The sequence below is a fragment of the Puma concolor genome, chromosome B3, assembly GCF_028749965.1.
Source record: "Puma concolor isolate L17-30 chromosome B3, mPumCon1.1.hap2, whole genome shotgun sequence".
In the NCBI taxonomy this organism is placed as follows: Eukaryota; Metazoa; Chordata; class Mammalia; order Carnivora; family Felidae; genus Puma; species Puma concolor.
In genome coordinates, this window is record NC_141672.1 from 5924055 (window position 1) to 5941426 (window position 17372).

At 52.6% G+C, this 17372-nt stretch overlaps 1 protein-coding gene across 2 annotated transcripts in view; it reads left to right on the plus strand.

Annotated features, from left to right (window-relative positions):
- DEGS2 (delta 4-desaturase, sphingolipid 2) overlaps positions 1 to 17372 on the plus strand; it is a 72550-nt gene that overhangs the window by 4540 nt on the left and 50638 nt on the right. For both annotated transcript variants that reach the window (XM_086708814.1, XM_086708815.1), the window contains exon 2: positions 2882 to 3020. In XM_086708814.1, coding sequence (XP_086564940.1) covers positions 2882 to 3020 — 139 coding nt within the window. The remainder of the gene's footprint in view (positions 1 to 2881; positions 3021 to 17372) is intronic.

A 17372-nucleotide genomic window follows, 5' to 3' on the forward strand; every position in this document is an offset into this window, starting at 1 on the left:
TATTAGATTTGGAGCTTAAGTTGTGGTAAGGTGCCCTGACGAGACCTCTATTAAGCTGGCATTTATGTACTATTTCACGTCCTTTTATAAGATCTGAGTCAAATTCTCTTCTCTGAGGCCAAGCGGGTTCTTTCAGTACATGGATCCGGTTACTACCCATAACACTAAGGAAAGTGGAGGTCTTCGGTAACACATGAACCTAGTTCTCTACTTTGCTGGTCGATAGCCTCCCGAAGAGACGCTAGATCCACTTTTGCACTGACATTGGCTGCTCCCACCTGCCCAGCCAGGCAGACGCAGCGTGTGCACCTGACTGCATTTGCATGGTGGGGCGGGTTAATGCAGTGGAACAGAACAGCTTACGAGCACTAAGGAGTTAGCTTGGCCTTGCAGACGGGGTGGGGGTTTGGAATCCAGCCTCTCCGATGGATTTTCTCTGTAAAGAGGAGTGGCCCGGGGAGTTCAGGTGAGTCTGGCTGGTCATTCTCCTTGCCAAGTGCCTGGAGGACACAGCTGTGAGCGAGGATCACACACTTGTCTTCGGGGAACCTGCGGGGTCGGAGAGGATAGGTCCCAAACGGGTGATTCGCAGATACTTGCCAGGATTCAGGTTGTGCGAAGTGCTAGGAAGAAGAGGAGAGGTGGGGGATGCTGTCAGGTAAAGGCCTTCCTGAGTAAGGGACAGCTCAGCTGGGACTGAGGCTCAAGGGACCAGAAAGTGCCTGACCCAGTGTTTGGCCACACACCAGCCTTTCATTCTTTTATGTGAGTTTCTTTAAAAAAACAAACAAAAAAAAAAACCTTAGAGCAGTGGGGGAGGGGCAGAGAGAATCAAGTAGACTGAAGGCTCTGAGCTGTCAGCACAGAGCCCATCGAGGGGCTCGAACTCCCGAACCGTGAGATCATGACCTGAGCCGAAGTTGCACACTTAACCGACTGAGCCACCCAGGGGCTTCTGTTTTATGTTAATTTCTATGTGAAACAGCAGTAGATAAATCAGGTGATAAATGTGTAAATATTGGGGCAAGCCCATAACCCTCATTGTTAGCCTTGGAAATTCATCAGATTAACAGATTAATCCACTGAAACTGCTTTTGGGGTTGGCTGAGGTTTTCTCACTCATACTTGGTTACTAACATCATGTCTTGTCTTGTATCAGCCATTCCTTCTTCAAAATTCACACCTGAACTTGGGGATTAATAGTGGAAATGGTTTTGGAACTCCAGACCTTGCGAGACAGACCAGCTGCAAAGCCGATCAGTGGGAAGAGCAGACCGGAGTCACCACAAGCTTGGGGTCAGGTCCCAGTGGCGCAGTTTATCAATCGTGTAACATTAGCAGAGGCTTGTAACCTCTACACCCTTCATTTTCTCTGCTGTAAAATGGGCCTAACAATGCCAGTCTTCAGGCGTTATGGGCGTGCACAGTAATGGTAAGGAAAATGCCCAACTTTTGGGCTTTTTTGGTATGTAGGGTGCTTATACGCTCAGGACCAGTTACGTTTTCTTCCTACGCTTCTCTTTTCCTGGGTGAGCTAGTTCCTGACCCTCACGTCTCAGCCTCTGCGCCTGTGCTGTGCATTTGGGCGCTGCTGGTTTTGCAACTAATGATTATAGATGGGATCCAACACTCACTTGGTTTCTTAGAGCAAATGAAAATTCATTTACTAGCCAGGTAGATTTGCCATATCAGAGGTAAGTATTTGATCTCTCTGAGCTAGGGGGATTGCTGTCTATTAAAAGTAGAATAAACAACTTGCTTTTGTGTTTCCCATGTCGATCGGAACCAGTCTTGGGGCGCCTGGGGGGCTCAGTTAAGCGTCTGACTTGGGCTCAGGTCATGGTCTCGCAGTTCGTGAGTTCAGGCCCCACGTCTGGCCCCGTGATGTCAATGCAGAGCCTGCTTCAGATCCTCTGTCCCCCTTCTCTGCACCTTCCCCACTCATTCTCTGTCTCTGTCTGTCTCTCTCTGAAAAATAAATAAACATTAAAAAAAACCTCAATTTTTCAACACTGGAGCTCCCTTTGGACATGTCTCTACTGCAGACTGCTGGTGTCTCACTCACTTTTCTTGTGACACAGATGCTCTGGCTGGAGAGGGTGGACCCAAGGAGACTTGGCACAGGCGTTGTCATGGTGGGGTTCAGCCCCCGCCACAGGAACAGCAGCCTAGAGGTGGGAGTCAGGAAGGAGAAAGGCTGTTGATCTCTCCTCTGTGTTCCCATGAGCCACGTTCTGGTGCTGAGTTGCCATCTGACTTCCTTGGCACACCCTGGCGCACGGTTCTTTCCCTGCTTAGGTCACATACAATTTTGAACTTGGGATTTGAAGGATGGAGGTAGGGAGGAAGGACCATCATATCTAAACTGTGCCATCCTGTTACTCCCCGAGGAATGGGTTGGGAGTCTCCTTGCACCATTCTGCTTAAATGGCATTGTCATCGTGGCGGGAACGCAGTCGTGGGTTGGGTGCGTCTTTTCCTAGGGATGTTTTGACCAAATCCTTCCAAAGGCAGTGCTAGCCGCGACGCAGTGTGAGGCTGGTGCCACTTCAGATGCTACTCTGGCATCATCTCACCTGCTCTTGTATTTTTTGAAGACCTGGGGCTTCCTCTCACACCTGAGCCATACCAGCTCTTAGGTGACTTGAGTCAGCCCTCTGACAGCCCTCAGGTCTGTATTTTGGCCTCTGCAATTCCATTATCTCATTTCCCCTCTTCAGCTGCCATATCCCGGTCCTTGTCATTCCTGAGAGCAGCAGCACATCTGGAGTCTTAAACCCCCAATACCCTGCCCCTTCCGACTCCTACCTTCCGTCCCGTTGACCCTCTGCTTCAGCCTCAGACCTTTATTTAGTGTTCTCACCCCTCCTTTCTTTCCCAGACTAGAAACCCATGGTTAATCACAAGCGTCTTCAGCATCTCGTCCTGCTTCTGTCTGATAAAACTTCACCCTTGGATCAACCCACCTCTGTCTCTGTGCTTCTGGAATCCTGGGACCCACTGCAGGAGACACCGTTCATGTATGTAGACTTCTGCCGTAACCTACGGTCTCCAGCGTCAGCTATGTTGTTTAAATTTTTTTTTAATGTTTTATTTATTTTTGAGACCGAGAAAGACAGAGCATGAGAGGGGGAGGGGCAGAGAGAGAGAGGGAGACACAGAATCCAAAACAGGCTCCAGGCTCTGAGCTGTCAGCACAGAGCCCCACATGGAGCTCAAACTCAGAAACCGCGAGATGATGACCTGAGCCGAAGTCGGACGCTTAACTGACTGAGCCACCCAGGCGCCCTCTTCTGGTCTTTAAAAACAAGCCCCTGTCTTGGCCCTGTGTCTCTGTAGCCGTAGCCTGTTTCCTGTTCCCAGCTAAGCGTCCCGAGCCCGTCTGTGCCACCCCAGGCCCTGTGTCTCCCGGCTGTCTACCAGACATTCCATCACTGGTCACACAGGCAAAGGCTTTCTGACCTGCTTCCTCGCCTTCTCTTGCACCCGACACCGGCCGCTACTCTGTCCTTGGACTTGTCACCTCGGCTGTCTGCACCGCTCAGCTCGGTCTCCCCCTTCTCACTTCTCCTCTTGCCACTCTCCGTGTTCCGCGTGCTCTGCTGGGTCATCGGGTCCCCACGTGTGGCCCCAACAGCCACCTGCGTGCTGACCGCTCTTAGCTTCCGTCTCTATTCTGTTCACCCCGCTGTCCCAGATGGCCCCATGCACTGTCCTGCGGCACCCTGGACGCACCGCCCGCCTAACCACCTCTCCGTCCGCGCCAGCCCTGCTCTTCCAGCGGCTTCCCTCACCACCGCACTCACTTGCAGTGAACTTGGGAATTCACCCTGGACTCCTCGCTCCCTCATCCCCCGTGTGTAGCCACCAACTCCTAATGAGTTTACTTCCAAAATATTTTTTAAAGCCCGCTTTTCTCCATTCCCGCTCCTACTGTCCTCACGGAGGCTCTGGCTCCCTGTCACCTGCCCTTTGGCCAGCCCGCTGCTGCGCCTGCCACCGGTCCTCCTGCGCCAGGGGTCCCCTGAATTTTTCTAACGTGCAGAGGGGACCACATCGCTCCCCGCTTCAAACCTCTGGGGCTCCGGGTACCTCGGGACGGCCGGCTCCTCCACGTTTCGAAACTTTCCGCCTCGTTTACTCGCCTTCGTGCCACATGCAGACCCTGTTCATTTCCCTCTGCCTAAAACGGCCTTTCCCGCCTCCTTCAACTTTACTCATCTTCCAGAACTGCTCAGGTGATCTCTCCGGGAAGCTTTCCTTGGAAGGGTATTTCCATAGTCACAGTTACCATTGTTCTCACTGTAATGAACATGGCTCTTACCCGGTCTGCTTTTCTCACAAAATCACACATTCCTTAAGGGCAAGGACAGTGTCTGGTTTGCCTCTTGCTCCCAGAGGAACAGGGCCAGCCCAGTACAGGACACACGGGGAGCCTTTCTGAGCAGAACTACCCAGTGGTGTGGTTGCCTTGTCCTCCTCCCTGCTGCACGTGGAACGCAGCCCAGGGTCCTTAGCTGGGTTTCAAGGAAGCCTGGTGTAGCAAAAAAAACAAATAAACAAGAGACCTGGATTTGAATATTTGTCTCACCATGGATGAATTAACTAAGAGATCTTAGATGAGTTTCTTAACCTCTCTGGGTCAGTTTCTTTATCTGTAAAACAGGAATGTTGATGTTCAAGGTTGTCGGAATGGCAGATTGTAATAATATATACAGTGCTCCTGGCTATAGTAGGTGCTTAGTAAATTCCCTCATCGTTATGGCTTTCCCTGCGCCGTCCTGCTCCACCTTGACCCCCTCCCCCAACACCCAGCCTCACAAAAGTTGTCTTGCTTCCCTGCCTTTGCTCTGTCCGTTAAGGAATGCCTTCCTCAGGTCTACCAGCGTCCACTCGGTTCGGATCCTGCCTCACGGCAGGCCCCAGATCCCCCAGTTAGAAATAACCCCTTCGCTGGTCTCCAGTCCCCCATACATGTGATATTCCCAGCTGATGACCAGCTAGCGGTCTTCCAACTACCTGTAGGCGGTTCCTGGGTTGGAAGCTTCTGGAAGGCAGGGATGTTTCTTCTTAGTTTCGCAGGTCTCCGTGCTTCTGAGCACTCAGGGCCTGGAACACCCTAAATGTTAAGTGAGGGGCTGTTTACTTTGATGGGGATTGGGAGGTTGGAAAATGCTTCTTTGCCGGGTTAAACTGTTGTCGGCATCTTAAAGGAATCAAACCCTCTGGAAACTCTGAATTCTAGCTTACCCAGCCTACTTGTCCGTAAGATTTTTTGCCAGAGGTGAACGTTCCCATTTGCAAGCAAGTAAACAGTGTCTAGAAATTAGACATCATTCTAGAAAATCCATGTCAAACACGGTGAAAAATCATCAGTCTTGAAATTAGTTTATAATGTGAAGAAAGCAAAGCCTGTTGTTTGCTCCAAGCTACAGGAAAGTGATGTGTATTTCCAATTATTTCTCAAAGGCATATTCAAAAAGGAAATTCTTTAAGTAGACTGTGCTTTGGGAAGATAATCTCATTTTGACCTGCTGAAAGGAAGCTGACACAATCTCCTCCCGCCCTTTTATTTTAAAAAAAAAATTTTTTAACATGTATTCATTTTTGAGAGGGAAAGACAGAATGTGAGTGGGGGAGGGGCAGAGACCAAGGGAGACACAGAATCGGAAGCAGGCTCCAGGCTCTGAGCTGTCAGCACAGAGCTCGACGCGGGGCTCGAACTCATGGACCGCGAGATTATGACCTGAGCTGAAGTGGGACGCTTCACCGACTGAGCCACCCAGGCACCCCAGCCCTTTGATTTTTACATTTTATTTATTATTTTAGAGTTTTTATCTATTTAAGTAATCTCTACACCCAACATGGGTCTCAAACTCAGGACCCCAAGATCAAGAGTCGCTCGCTCCACCAACTGAGCCAGCCAGGCGCCCGTCATCCATCCCTTTTAAAGTGAATGGTGTTGGCCAGTAAAATCCCATCACACCCACCACAGCAAAGAGAGTCTACATAAAAAGACCATTTCCTGTGGAAATAAGCACCTTATTGATTGATGTATCAATCCAACGGTTAGCAGGTTAGCAATGCTGTTTGCAGACAGAGGTGTTTTAGGACCCGCTTGCACACATCTGTCACAGCCATTAAGTGGTGATTTCCCTTGGACACTGCTCATCCCCTTTCCCCCCAGACCATTGAATTCTCCATGCAAAGCCTACTCATTGAGAGAAGAGAAGCAGTCCCCTTGTGGCTGCGACCCAGGCAGGTAGCCCTGTCCAGCAGGGAGCTTATGATGGCAGAGTTTACCTAAACTCCTCTCTTGCAGCGTTCAGGGTTGCAAACTAGCCAAATTCAAACTTGTTTTTATAGGATCCAAATTTAGCAACTTGTATACAAAATATAAGGTGTAAACCTCCGTCCTATAAACTACTTCTGCCCCAGGAACATCAAGGTGGGGAGGTAGCCTGGCTGTCATCCAGCCTACTCCTGCCAGCTCAGTACCAGCAGCTGGCTCTCGGGGGGGGGGGGGGGTCCTCTTGCAAACTGGGGTTCCACACTCATAAATCTAGAAACAACCAGGAGAAATAGGTGAATGCATTACTGTGTCACATGCATGCGTGCGGATGGGTTTGTTGAGCAGAATGTGTTGGGGGTCCCCGTGGCCTGGCTGATGACTACTCTTAGCACCCGGTGCTTCCTTCTTGCAGAGCCCCAGTTTTCTCATGGCAGGTACCAGGGAGAAATTCGATCCCCTGGGAAGGGTCTGAGGAACTACCTTTGCTTAGCAGACAAATCACGATTGGGCAAACAGCCAGGGCCAGCGTATTTCCTTTAGCCAGTGACTGATCTGAGAAGGAATCAAAGAGAATGTAACACAGTTCTGGCCAATGAAATCTTCAGGAGAGTGTGTATTGCTGAAGTGGCTTTGCCTCCCTAATGACAAGATACAGCCTGAAGAGAAGACAGTCCTACTTCTTCCTGCCCCAAAACCAGTGTGATGGCTGGGGCTGTGGCAGCCATTTTAGGACTGTGAGGACAGGACTAAGGGATTTGGGGTCGTTGGTCGTTGGTCCAGCACCATGGACCTGTGAACCCACTGGTACCACGGGGCCTGTGTGAGCCATTGCACAGGTCTGTTCTTGGCATGGTGGCACAGGTCGGACTGTGAGTATTTCCCTCTGGGAACAGGGGGAGTGGGATGGAGGGCTGGCACACCAAAGGGGGTGCTGCTCTTCCGTATGCTCTTGTGTATCTTCTCTTGGTAGGTTGATGGGATATTATTTATGCTTATTTACTTGTTTTGAAAGAGAGAGAGAGCACAAGCGGGTGAGAGGCAGAGAGAAGGAGAGACAATCCCAAGCAGGCTTTGTGCCTTCAGTACAGAGCCCGATGCAGGACTCAAACTCACGAACGGTGAGATCATGACCTGAGCTGAGATCAAGAGTTTGACACTTAACCAACTGAGCCACCCGGGCACCCTGGCTTTTAAGTTTTGTAAACAGTTTTAATAATATGAAAAACTGCTATGGTAAAATCATCAAAAATGTAGAACATTTGAGTATATCGTATAATCCCAACTTTTGGGGGAGAAAGGTAGAGAAACAGTGAGGAGGTACGTAGGTCACAACAGTGCAGTTTTCTTCTGGGAACTGGGATTCTAGGCGGTGGTTTTCTTTGTTTACATGTGTGTGTGGCTTTCCCATAAGGGATATTTTTCCTGATTTTTTTTTTTTTTATTGCAATAAAAGACAAAGCAGAAAATGTACCATCTTAGGCATTTTTAAGGGCACAGTTCAGGGGCACCGAGCACATTCACACTGTTGTGAATTCATCATCTCCAGAGCTCATCAGCTTGCAAAACAGAAACTTCCTGTTGAACAGTAAGCCCCCTGCCCGGTCCCTTCAACCCCTGGTGCTGACCGTGCACTTTCCACCTCTGTGAAGTTGACCGTTCCGTTGCCTCACGTGTGTAAGTACATTGTGCAGCATCCTTTTGTGACCCTCTGATTTCACTTAACGTCCTGCAGATTCCTCTGTGTTGGAGCAGGGGTCAGAATTCCCTTCCTTCCTGAGGCTGAGCCGTAAGTGCCTCGTGTGGACACACCACACCCTTGTCCGTGCCACCATGGGCACTCAGGACTGCTTCCACACTTCAGTTGTGAATAATGCTGCCGCGCACATGGGTGCACAAACAAGCATGAATTTTGTAATCAGAGGGAAAGTAGCAGGGATGCCTGGCTGGCTCTGTGGGTGGAGCACGCGACTCGTAATCTCAGAGTCATGAGTTCAAGCCTCACGTTGGGTGCGGCGCCTAGTTAAAAGAGAACGAGGGGCACCTGGGTGGCTCAGTTGGTTAAGTGACTGACTTTGGCTCAGGTCGTGATGGAGCCCCGCATTGGGCTCTGTGCTGACAGCTCAGAGCCTGGAGCCTGCTTCCAATTCTGTGTCTCCCTCTCTCTCTACGCCTTTCCCTGTTTGCTTGCTCTCTCTCTCTCTCTTTTAAAAATAAACATTAAAAAAAAAAAGAAGAAGACAGAGAAAAGTAGCAAATGAAGAAAATCTTGGGGAAGCCACATCATCTATTTTGAATTTGTGCTAATTTTCCTCATCATTTCTCATTTTGTATCAGACCTCTTGAGCACTTAGCCAATAGTAGCGTTTCCCTCTCTGCGGGAAGGGAAAATTAGTACCCGGACGCTTTCTCCCCGCTTGAAAGCCTGATGGCCTTGCAGGGTTAGCTGCTTTTCAACGTTTATTTATTTTTGGGACAGAGAGAGACAGAGCATGAACGGGGGAGGGGCAGAGCGAGAGGGAGACACAGAATCGGAAACAGGCTCCAGGCTCTGAGCCATCAGCCCAGAGCCCGACGCGGGGCTCGAACTCACGGACCGCGAGATGGTGACCTGGCTGAAGTCGGACGCTTAACCGACTGTGCCACCCAGGCGCCCCTGGGTTAGCTGCTTTTAAGCACTCGCACCTGCTTCCCACGCCCTTCCCTCACTGGGCCTGGTCACGACTCCCAGAGAGGGCGGCCCTATGCACTCCTGCCTGTACCTCCAGGCTGTGTGGGGCTGTCGGGCTGTTTCCCCAGCCAACTGTACAGAAGGCAAAACAGCCATGAGTCCGTTCGCCAGCAACCCAGGGCTGCTGGTGGTCACTGCCCCACAGAGACCCCGGGGTTCAGGACACGCGGGGCGACCATGTGCCAGGTGCCCTGCACCCAAGCCTCTTCAGGACAAGGAGATGCCATTAGAGCTCACTAACTTGCTGGAAGGGACAGCGCTTGAGTCAGAAGAGACCCTCTTAACTGATGTAGTCCAAGCACTTGAGATGCCCAGGCCGGGTGTCTGTGCACCATGCTGAACCGAAAGTGCCTTTTCTGCCCTCAACCGGGTTGACATGGCAGCCGGACCAGCACCGCTGGGCCTGAGCCGGCCCCATGGTGGTCACCTGTGCTCGGAAGCCTTTGTTGGGCCCTGCTACTCTGCCAGCTGGCTCTCGAGCCGCTCCAGGCTGTCTGCGGGCACCCAGATGTACCTTGTCCCTCCCTGCCGCTCCTGCCGTCCCCGAGGTCTTCCTCCCCAGGCTCTCTCTCTGCACACTGGCCCCTTTTTTTTAAATGATTTTTTACATTTTTTTATTTTTGAGAGACAGAGACAGAGTGCAAGTGGGGGAGGGGCAGAGAGCGAGGGAGACACGGAATCTGAAGCAGCTCCAGCTCTGAGCCATCAGCACAGACCCTGATGCGGGGCTCGAACCCATGAACCGTGAGATCATGACCTGAGCTGAAGTCGGACACTTAACCGACTGAGCCACCCAGGCGCCCCCTCTGCACACTGGCCCTTTAACTGGTGCCCCAGGGCCCCCAGCCAGGTCCCCCAAGTGTTCATGGTGCCGGCTCAGGCTCTGTGCTGGGGCCTCCCTCTCATCTCCACTTGGCCTCTCTGTCTACATCCCTGTGCTACCTGAGCCCGGAGGAAGGGCCCGGGGATGCATACTCACTAATACCACTTCCCTCTGGCAAGTCTCTGGGAGGATAGAGAATCGAAGATGAGCCTCTCTGTTGAACTGGACCAAGCTGGGGAGGGAGGTCCCGGGACCCAAGGGAAGCGGGTGGCCCCACCCTGGGTCACAGGGAGGGGTGCGTCAGGGCCGTTTCTGCCAATTAGGGCTTAAGGCAGTGACTCTGGTGAGGAGCTAGAAGCTGCTTCTAGAAGCCTGGTGTTATCTTTTACACGCACAGGGAACTGCGTAGAGTTGTGTCGTGGCCTCTGCAGCTGTGCACCCGCTGTTTCCCGTTCCCTGCGCCCGGCTCTCCCTTCCTGATCCTTTAGTGTCCCTCTCCACGTCTCGTTTTCCCTTGCTGTCCCCTTGTGTCAGCCTCCCACAGACCCTCCCTCTTTCATACGGAGGTCATGGGTGTCCATTCCACACCTGTCTGTCTGCCCGCAATGGCTTTATGTGCTATTAATAGAGCCAGCACGTGACTTATGGTTTGGAGCATTTTTTTTTCCCCCTAGAAAAATTCCAGCCCGTTATTTTTTTCAGTCAATGGGCTTTCATTGATTTTCCTCCCCACGGATCAATGACCTTGTCCAGAAAAGCTCACCACCACCCTGTAGAAATGCAGGCCTGGGAAGGAATCCCAGAGCCTCTGAGTTCTGTTTGCAAAACTGAGCTCTGGCCCCCGAGCCCACCCTCACGCTGCTGTGTTTCATGTTCCCCCCCCCACCGCCCGCCCGTGGCACACACCAAAACCGGGAACCTGCCTTCTTCCTTCCCCGTCCAGCCCGTGGACAGGCAGTGTCGGGTGTCTGGGCCTCGTGTCTCCACTCCCCTCCCACCCAGCCTGGGGCTGGGCTCCCTCTTCCGTGTGCTGCTTCTGGGCAGGCCGAGACCAGAAAGGTAAAAACTCTCTCGCGCTCCCTGGTCACGGGTCCTGGGCGAAAATCGGGTCCCTTCCGATCAGATGCCCAACTCGGAAGGCCGATGGTAAGGGTAGGCTTTGGCATACGTGGGCACGTGCAACGTGTATGTGACAGGCTGAACCTAGAGCGGGAAGCGGCACTGCCCCCGCCCTGGCGCCGAGGGCCATCTGTGTTGGGAACTGGGAAACAGGGCCCTCTCTCTGCTCGAGGCTTCCCGGGACATGTTTTCTGGGCATCGCCAGGAGAGCCGCGTGGGGCGCTCACCACAGCAGCGGCCACACTGTTCTCTGATCTCTGTCCCCACCCCCACCTCCCCTGCTGTGCGCGCTTGGCCCTGTGGCCTCGATGGTGGCCCCCACCTTCTGACCGGGGCCCTTTTTGGCGGGTCAGCCATTCCTGGGTCCCCGGCGCATGTTTTCAGCACAGCCAGTGATTCGGTTAAGCTAACTCCTGTGCTGGCCCTTGTCCATTTGAAGTATCCGAACCTTTGTGTCCCCGCCAGAGTCCTGTGTTGCAGCCTAATCCCCAGCGTGAAGGTGTGAGGACGTGGGTGCCCTTGGACGGTGATTTGGTCGCGCGGGGAGGGAACCCTCCTGAATGGGGTCCGTGCCCCTCAACACAAGGCCCCCAGGGAGGCCCTCTGCTCCTCGGGCCATGTGAGGACACGGCAAGGGAGAGGCCGTCTGCAGCCTGGAAGAGAGCCCTCCGCAGAACCCGGGTGTTGGCACCTCGCTCTCAGACTGTGAGAAATCGTGTCTGTGGTTTGTAAGCCTCCCCGCTATGCTGCTTTGTGACAGCAGGCTGAACAGACCATCCTCCCCTCCCCCAGGTCTGGGGACCTGCTGTTTCCTCTCATTTGATTGTAAGCTCCTTGAGCGCAAGCGTTGCGTGTGGGCGGTGCCCCTATGGAGAGCTCAGTCAAGGCTTGCTGGGTAAAAAGCCTGGATCAGCTTGGGTCACCCCCCCAGCCCCCCACCCCCAGCAGCACCTCTGACCGCAGTGGTTTGCAGCCAGGCAGCGTCCCGAGCCTCACTTGGGAACTGGACGGAGTCGCCTCCCCGCCAGGAGCCTCTGTCTTCCCAGTTCCCAACAGGCCCTCGGCTGCAGGGAGGGGGCCGAACCCACCAAATGACCACGACCACCGTGCCACTTCCTACTTTGCATTCGGCCTGCGTTGCATACGCCTGGGGTCACTTTGAGCCTGCCGGGCCCCATCCTTACCCCAAGTTGCTGGTTGGTTTTATCAGGTGGTGGTTTTGTTTTTTTAAGGGGTGTGTGTGTGTGTGTGTGTGTGTGTGTGTGTGTGTATGTTTTAAAGAGGTGGCAGAGGGGCAGAAAGAAGGAGAGAGAGAATCCCAAGCAGGTTCTGAGCTGTCAGCACAGAGCCCAACATGGGCTCGAGCTCATGAATGGTGAGATGGAGACCTGAGCTGAAAACAAGAGTCGGATGCTTAACCGACTGAGCCACCCACGTGCCTGGGTGTTACAAGGTTCTGATCCCACTGACAACCCAAAAACCCATCTTGGAATCAAGGAACTCTGTAGGAAGACCCAAGGTCATGGGTGTGACTCTGTCTTAAGGGCAGATTCCTAGGCAGGATCTGAGAGAAAGTACTAGGCCTTAAATGAGGCTGGAATCTAAATCAGCTTAAAAGTTGTAAAAAAAAAAAAAAAAAAAAAAAAATAGTACAGGCTATTTCTGGAGTGGGGCGACGGTCTCATGATTAAGGTGAGGTAAGGAAGCCGCTTGGAGCTGCAGGGGAGTGGTAAGGGGGGGCAGACGGGATGGAGGAGACCTCCCGGGGCCATTCCTCTGCGTGGGCGTCTTCACGACGACTTGACTTCTCGGTTGGCGGTAAAGACAGAGTTAAGTGGGACAAAGCGTGTGAAGGGCAGGGGCCAGGCCGCCTGTGCTTGTGTGGGCGTGTGGGCCCTCGGGGCTGGGACTCTGCCTGTAGAGCCCGATTCTGCCTTCACTCTGGTTGTGGAGGGAGGTGCTGTAGGGGACCCAGTGCGCGCGCCCTGCCTCTGGTGGCCCTCTGACCAGGGCTTTGTGTGGAAGCACAGAGCTAAGCAGGGAAGGGGCGAGCTCTGACCCACGGTCAGACCGTGGGTCAGGGCTCGCATTTCTGTTTATCTCCACTACTAACCTCCTGTGTCCTTGGGTAGGTCCCCTCCACGTTGAAAGACTTATTTAATGGCATCTAGGAAAAGTACCCCCCCTAAGTTACAACATGGGCCATTTCTGCTAGTTTCTACGTGGGCTTTTATCTCTAACTTACAACAGCATCCAGGGGCTCAGGACCCACGGTGGGAAGACTGCAGGATTCGGGCTCCCTCTAACCTGCTGCTATGGGTGGGGTCATCTGGCTGTGGAGGCCCTCCTCATGGACGACAGCTGTCAGTTGGGAGCCTGGTCACTAACTTACCCAGGAGCTCATGAATGCCAGGGTCGGGGGCACCTGCCTTTCACCCTGTGCCCAGCCAGAACACGGGAAATGCAGGCAGTGGAAGCTGATCTGAACAGATGTGAGCGACAGTGGGTAGGCAGGCCGTTGCATGGAAGCCAGCTCGAGCCCGGGACCTGACAGGTATGTGAGCAGGTGCTGTGCTGTGGACAGGTGTGGCTGCCTGCCCTGATGAGGCCTGGCAGCTGGCGAGGGGAGCTTCACTGGGCAGTGACAGCTGGACCTCACTGGAGCCCATTCGGGATGGGGCTTAGCAGGCTGAAGTGGCTGGTAGAACCGCACCGGGGGTGCGGGAGGCAGGAAGCTGGGGTGACGCACGGAGGAGAGCAGAGTGGTGGGGGTTTGGAGCGGTGGGACGTCGTCTCCGGCGCACCTGGGCAGGTGGCCAGAGCCCAGCTGGTGCATCAACCCCGGGAGCACGGTCTCCCGGAGGCGTGGGGCAAGGGGATCCAACCCTCGTTCTTCGTCCAGAAAGGCTTCAGGGGGCTGTTGGCTGGGTGCCAGGTGCCTTTTGGGCATCCTGAGGGCTTGGGTGCTTTTCCTGCCAACTTCACACGGGGGAATGATGTCAAGCAGCTGGTAGGTGGCAAAGCCAGAACTCAAACCCCACCCCTAGATACCAACGGGCTTTTTTTTCTCTCCTGGTTTTCAGCATTACAGATAAAGCTGGCAAGGAGTAAATTGGGTTTTGTTTTTTTTTTTTTTCCTTTGGGATTGTTTTCAGGAGAACAGTTACAGGGTCAAGGCATAGGCACATTTTCATAAATCTTGATGTATAATTTGGGGGGGCATCCACTTCTATAACGGCCAAGAGCAGTGGACCAGGCTCACCGTTAAATATCCCCTCCCCCCACATAACCACTGCTTCACCCCTAGAAACCCCTCCTGTTCTGACCTCCGCCCTCCCTTCCCCTGCAGGTGAGCCCAGTGCAGAGTTTTGTGATTAGCCCCTTAGGGTTTTAACTGGAGCTGCACTGACCTTACAAGTCACGGGGGGAGAGTGGACCTTTCCTTTTGTACTGTTCAGTCTTCCAATCTACGGTCATGGTCGATCTTGGCACTTGACTGAGGCATCTAACTCACAATGAAGTTGTGGGTTTTTTTTTTAACTTTTTCTTCTTTTTTCATTTTTCTAACATTTATTTATTATTGAGAGACAGACACAGAGCATGAGCAGGGGAGAGGTAGAGAGAGGGAGGAGACACTGAACCTGAAGCAGGCTCCAGGCTCTGAGCTGTCAGCACAGAGCCCGACACGGCTCAAACTCGCAAACTGAGAGATCTTGACCTGAGCTGAAGCCGGTCGCTTAACCAACTGAGGCACCCAGGCATCCCTTAACTTTAAAAAAAAAAAAAAAAAAAAAAAAAAAAAGATCTCACAACCCCGAGATCTAGAGTTGCATGCTCTTCCGACTGAGCCAGCCAGGTGCCCCCATGATGGGGTTCTATGATTTTCTCCAAAGAGATCTTGGACATATTTCATTAAAATGCCTATGTTCAATGTCTTTGTAAATGGTTGTTCTTACTTCATTTTCTTTTTTCTTTCTTTCTTTTTTTTTTTAAAAGAAACCAGAGACAGCCCTCACTTAGTTTTGTTTCCTAAGTACTTTACTGCCTTCCCAAACCAGTTCTCTCACTTCATTTTCTAATTGTTATAGCTTCAGTTGTTTAGGGGGTATTTTGCATATTGATTTTTATTCCCAGCAATCTTGCCAAACTCCTGCGTGCTAGTAGCTTATCTGTTAATTCTTTGACTTTTCTATCATCTCTAAGTAATGCCAGGGTTTTTTTTCATTTTTTGTTTTTGTTTTTTTTTTTAGCAGTTTGGCAATTGTTTTTTTAAGTGTATTTATTTTGAGAGGGGGAGTGCAAGTGGGAGAGGGGCCACTTGAGAGAGAGGAAGAGAAAGAATCCCCCGAGGGGCAGAGAGAAAGAGGGAGAGAGAGAGAGAAGCAGGACTCACCTGAAGCAGGGCTCGAGCTCACCCCGACACGGGGCTCGAACTCACGTGGCCTGAGCTGAAGTCAGATGCTTAACCAACTGAGCCACCCAGGTGCCCCAATGCCAGCTTATTTATTTATTTATTTATTTATTTATTTATTTATTTATTTTTGAGAGAGAGAGAGAGAGAGAGAGAGAGAGAGAGAGCACAAGCCGGGGAGAGGCAGAGAGAAGGGGGAGACAGAGGATGCGAAGCCGGCTCCACACTGACAGCAGAGAGCCCGACGTGGGGCTCGAACTCCCGAACCGTGAGATCATGACCTGCACCAAAGTCGGGCCCTGAACCGACTGAGCCACCCAGGTGCCCCAAAATAATGCCAGTTCTGTGTCTTCCTTTTGAATCTTTCTACTTTTTTCTCCCCCTTACTGTATGGGCCTGACCAGGACCTCCAGTACCGTCTGACCCGTGCTGGCGGTGGGAACAATGGGGATCTTGGTCGTGTGTCCAGGCCCGCAGGGCAACACTCGGTGCCCCGGCATTGTCTGTGATGTCATGGGGGTTTGCGATTGATCAGGGCCTTGATCAGGGCGAGGAGGTCCCTCACGAAGGGTTTTGCTAAGGGTTCTTCTCATGAACGGATCTTCGATTGTATCTGCAACCCTAGAGAGGGTGGTATGACTTCTTTTTTTCCCCCGAAGTAGATTTTGCTGAGTTTTCCGATACGGAGCCCGACTCGCGCTCCTGGGACAAACCCAGCTTGACCGTGGCGTAGTCTCCTGCCAGCTTCAGTTCGTTCCCCGTGTGGGAATTTTGCGTCCTTGTCCACGAGTGAGACTGCCCTGTGCTTTTCTCTCTCTCTCATTTCCTGTATCAGGTTTTGCTGTCAAGGTTATGATTGCCTCACAGACGAACTGGAACTGGGCACTTCCCTCTTTCTCTGTGTTCCGCGTTTACCCAAGGCGGGAGCTCTTTGCTCCCTCAACGCATCTGAGAACCCCAGGTGGGGCCGTCGGGGCCGGAGTCTGCTCCGTGGGAAGGTCCGCTCCGGCTCAGCGCTCTCTTCGGGAAACCACATTCCTTCCCTCCCATCCTGTCGGACCACGCCACCTGCCCACCCTCCCTCTGCTCTGCCCCACACAGCTTGTGGCACACCTGGGCTTCCTGTCTCGGGGCTTCCGTCCATGCAGATCGCTACCAAAGACTGCCCTCCCTGGGCCCTTCACGACACTGAGGCCACCGCTTTCAGTGAGCTTGGGCCCCCTTTCTCCTGGGCTCTCTGTGTCTGCCTGTTATCAAAACTGCTTTGCGTTGGGGCGCCTGGGTGGCTCAGTCAGTTGAGTCCGACTTCAGCTCGGGTCATGATCTCACGGTTCGTGGGTTCGAACCCCGCATCAGACTCTCTGCTGTGAGCCTGGAGCCCGCTTCGGATCCTCTGTCCCCCTCTCTTTCTGCCCCTTCCCCACTCACTCTCTAAATAAATAAACAAACAAACAAACATGTAAAAAATAGTATCTTGGGCTCCTGGGTGGCTCAGTCGGTTGAGCGTCCGACTTTGGCCTAGGTCATGATCTCACGGTTCGTGAGTTCGAGCCCCCCATCAGGCTCTGTGCTGACAGCTCAAAGCCTGGAGCCTGCTTCAGATTCTGTGTTTCCTCTCTCTGCCCATCCCCCACTTGTGCTCTGTCTCTAAATGAATGAATGAATGAATGAATCTTGGGCGCCTGGGTGGCACCTGGGTCGGTTGAGCGTCCAACTTCGGCTCAGGTCATGATCTCGCCGTCTGTGAGTTCGAGCCCCGCATCGGGCTCTGTGCTGACAGCTCAGAGCCTGGAGCCTGTTTCAGATTCTGTGTCTCCCTCTCTCTCTCTGCCCCTCCCCTGCTGGCCCTCTGTCTTTCTCTCTCTTAAACAGTAAACATTAAAAAATATTTTTTAATATCTTAAAAAAACGCTTTGCATAGAATTATTCTGTCCTCAAGTGTGTCTTCCCAGAGGGCAGGCATATGTTTCTAGTTGTTCACTTGGTCGACAGACAGGTC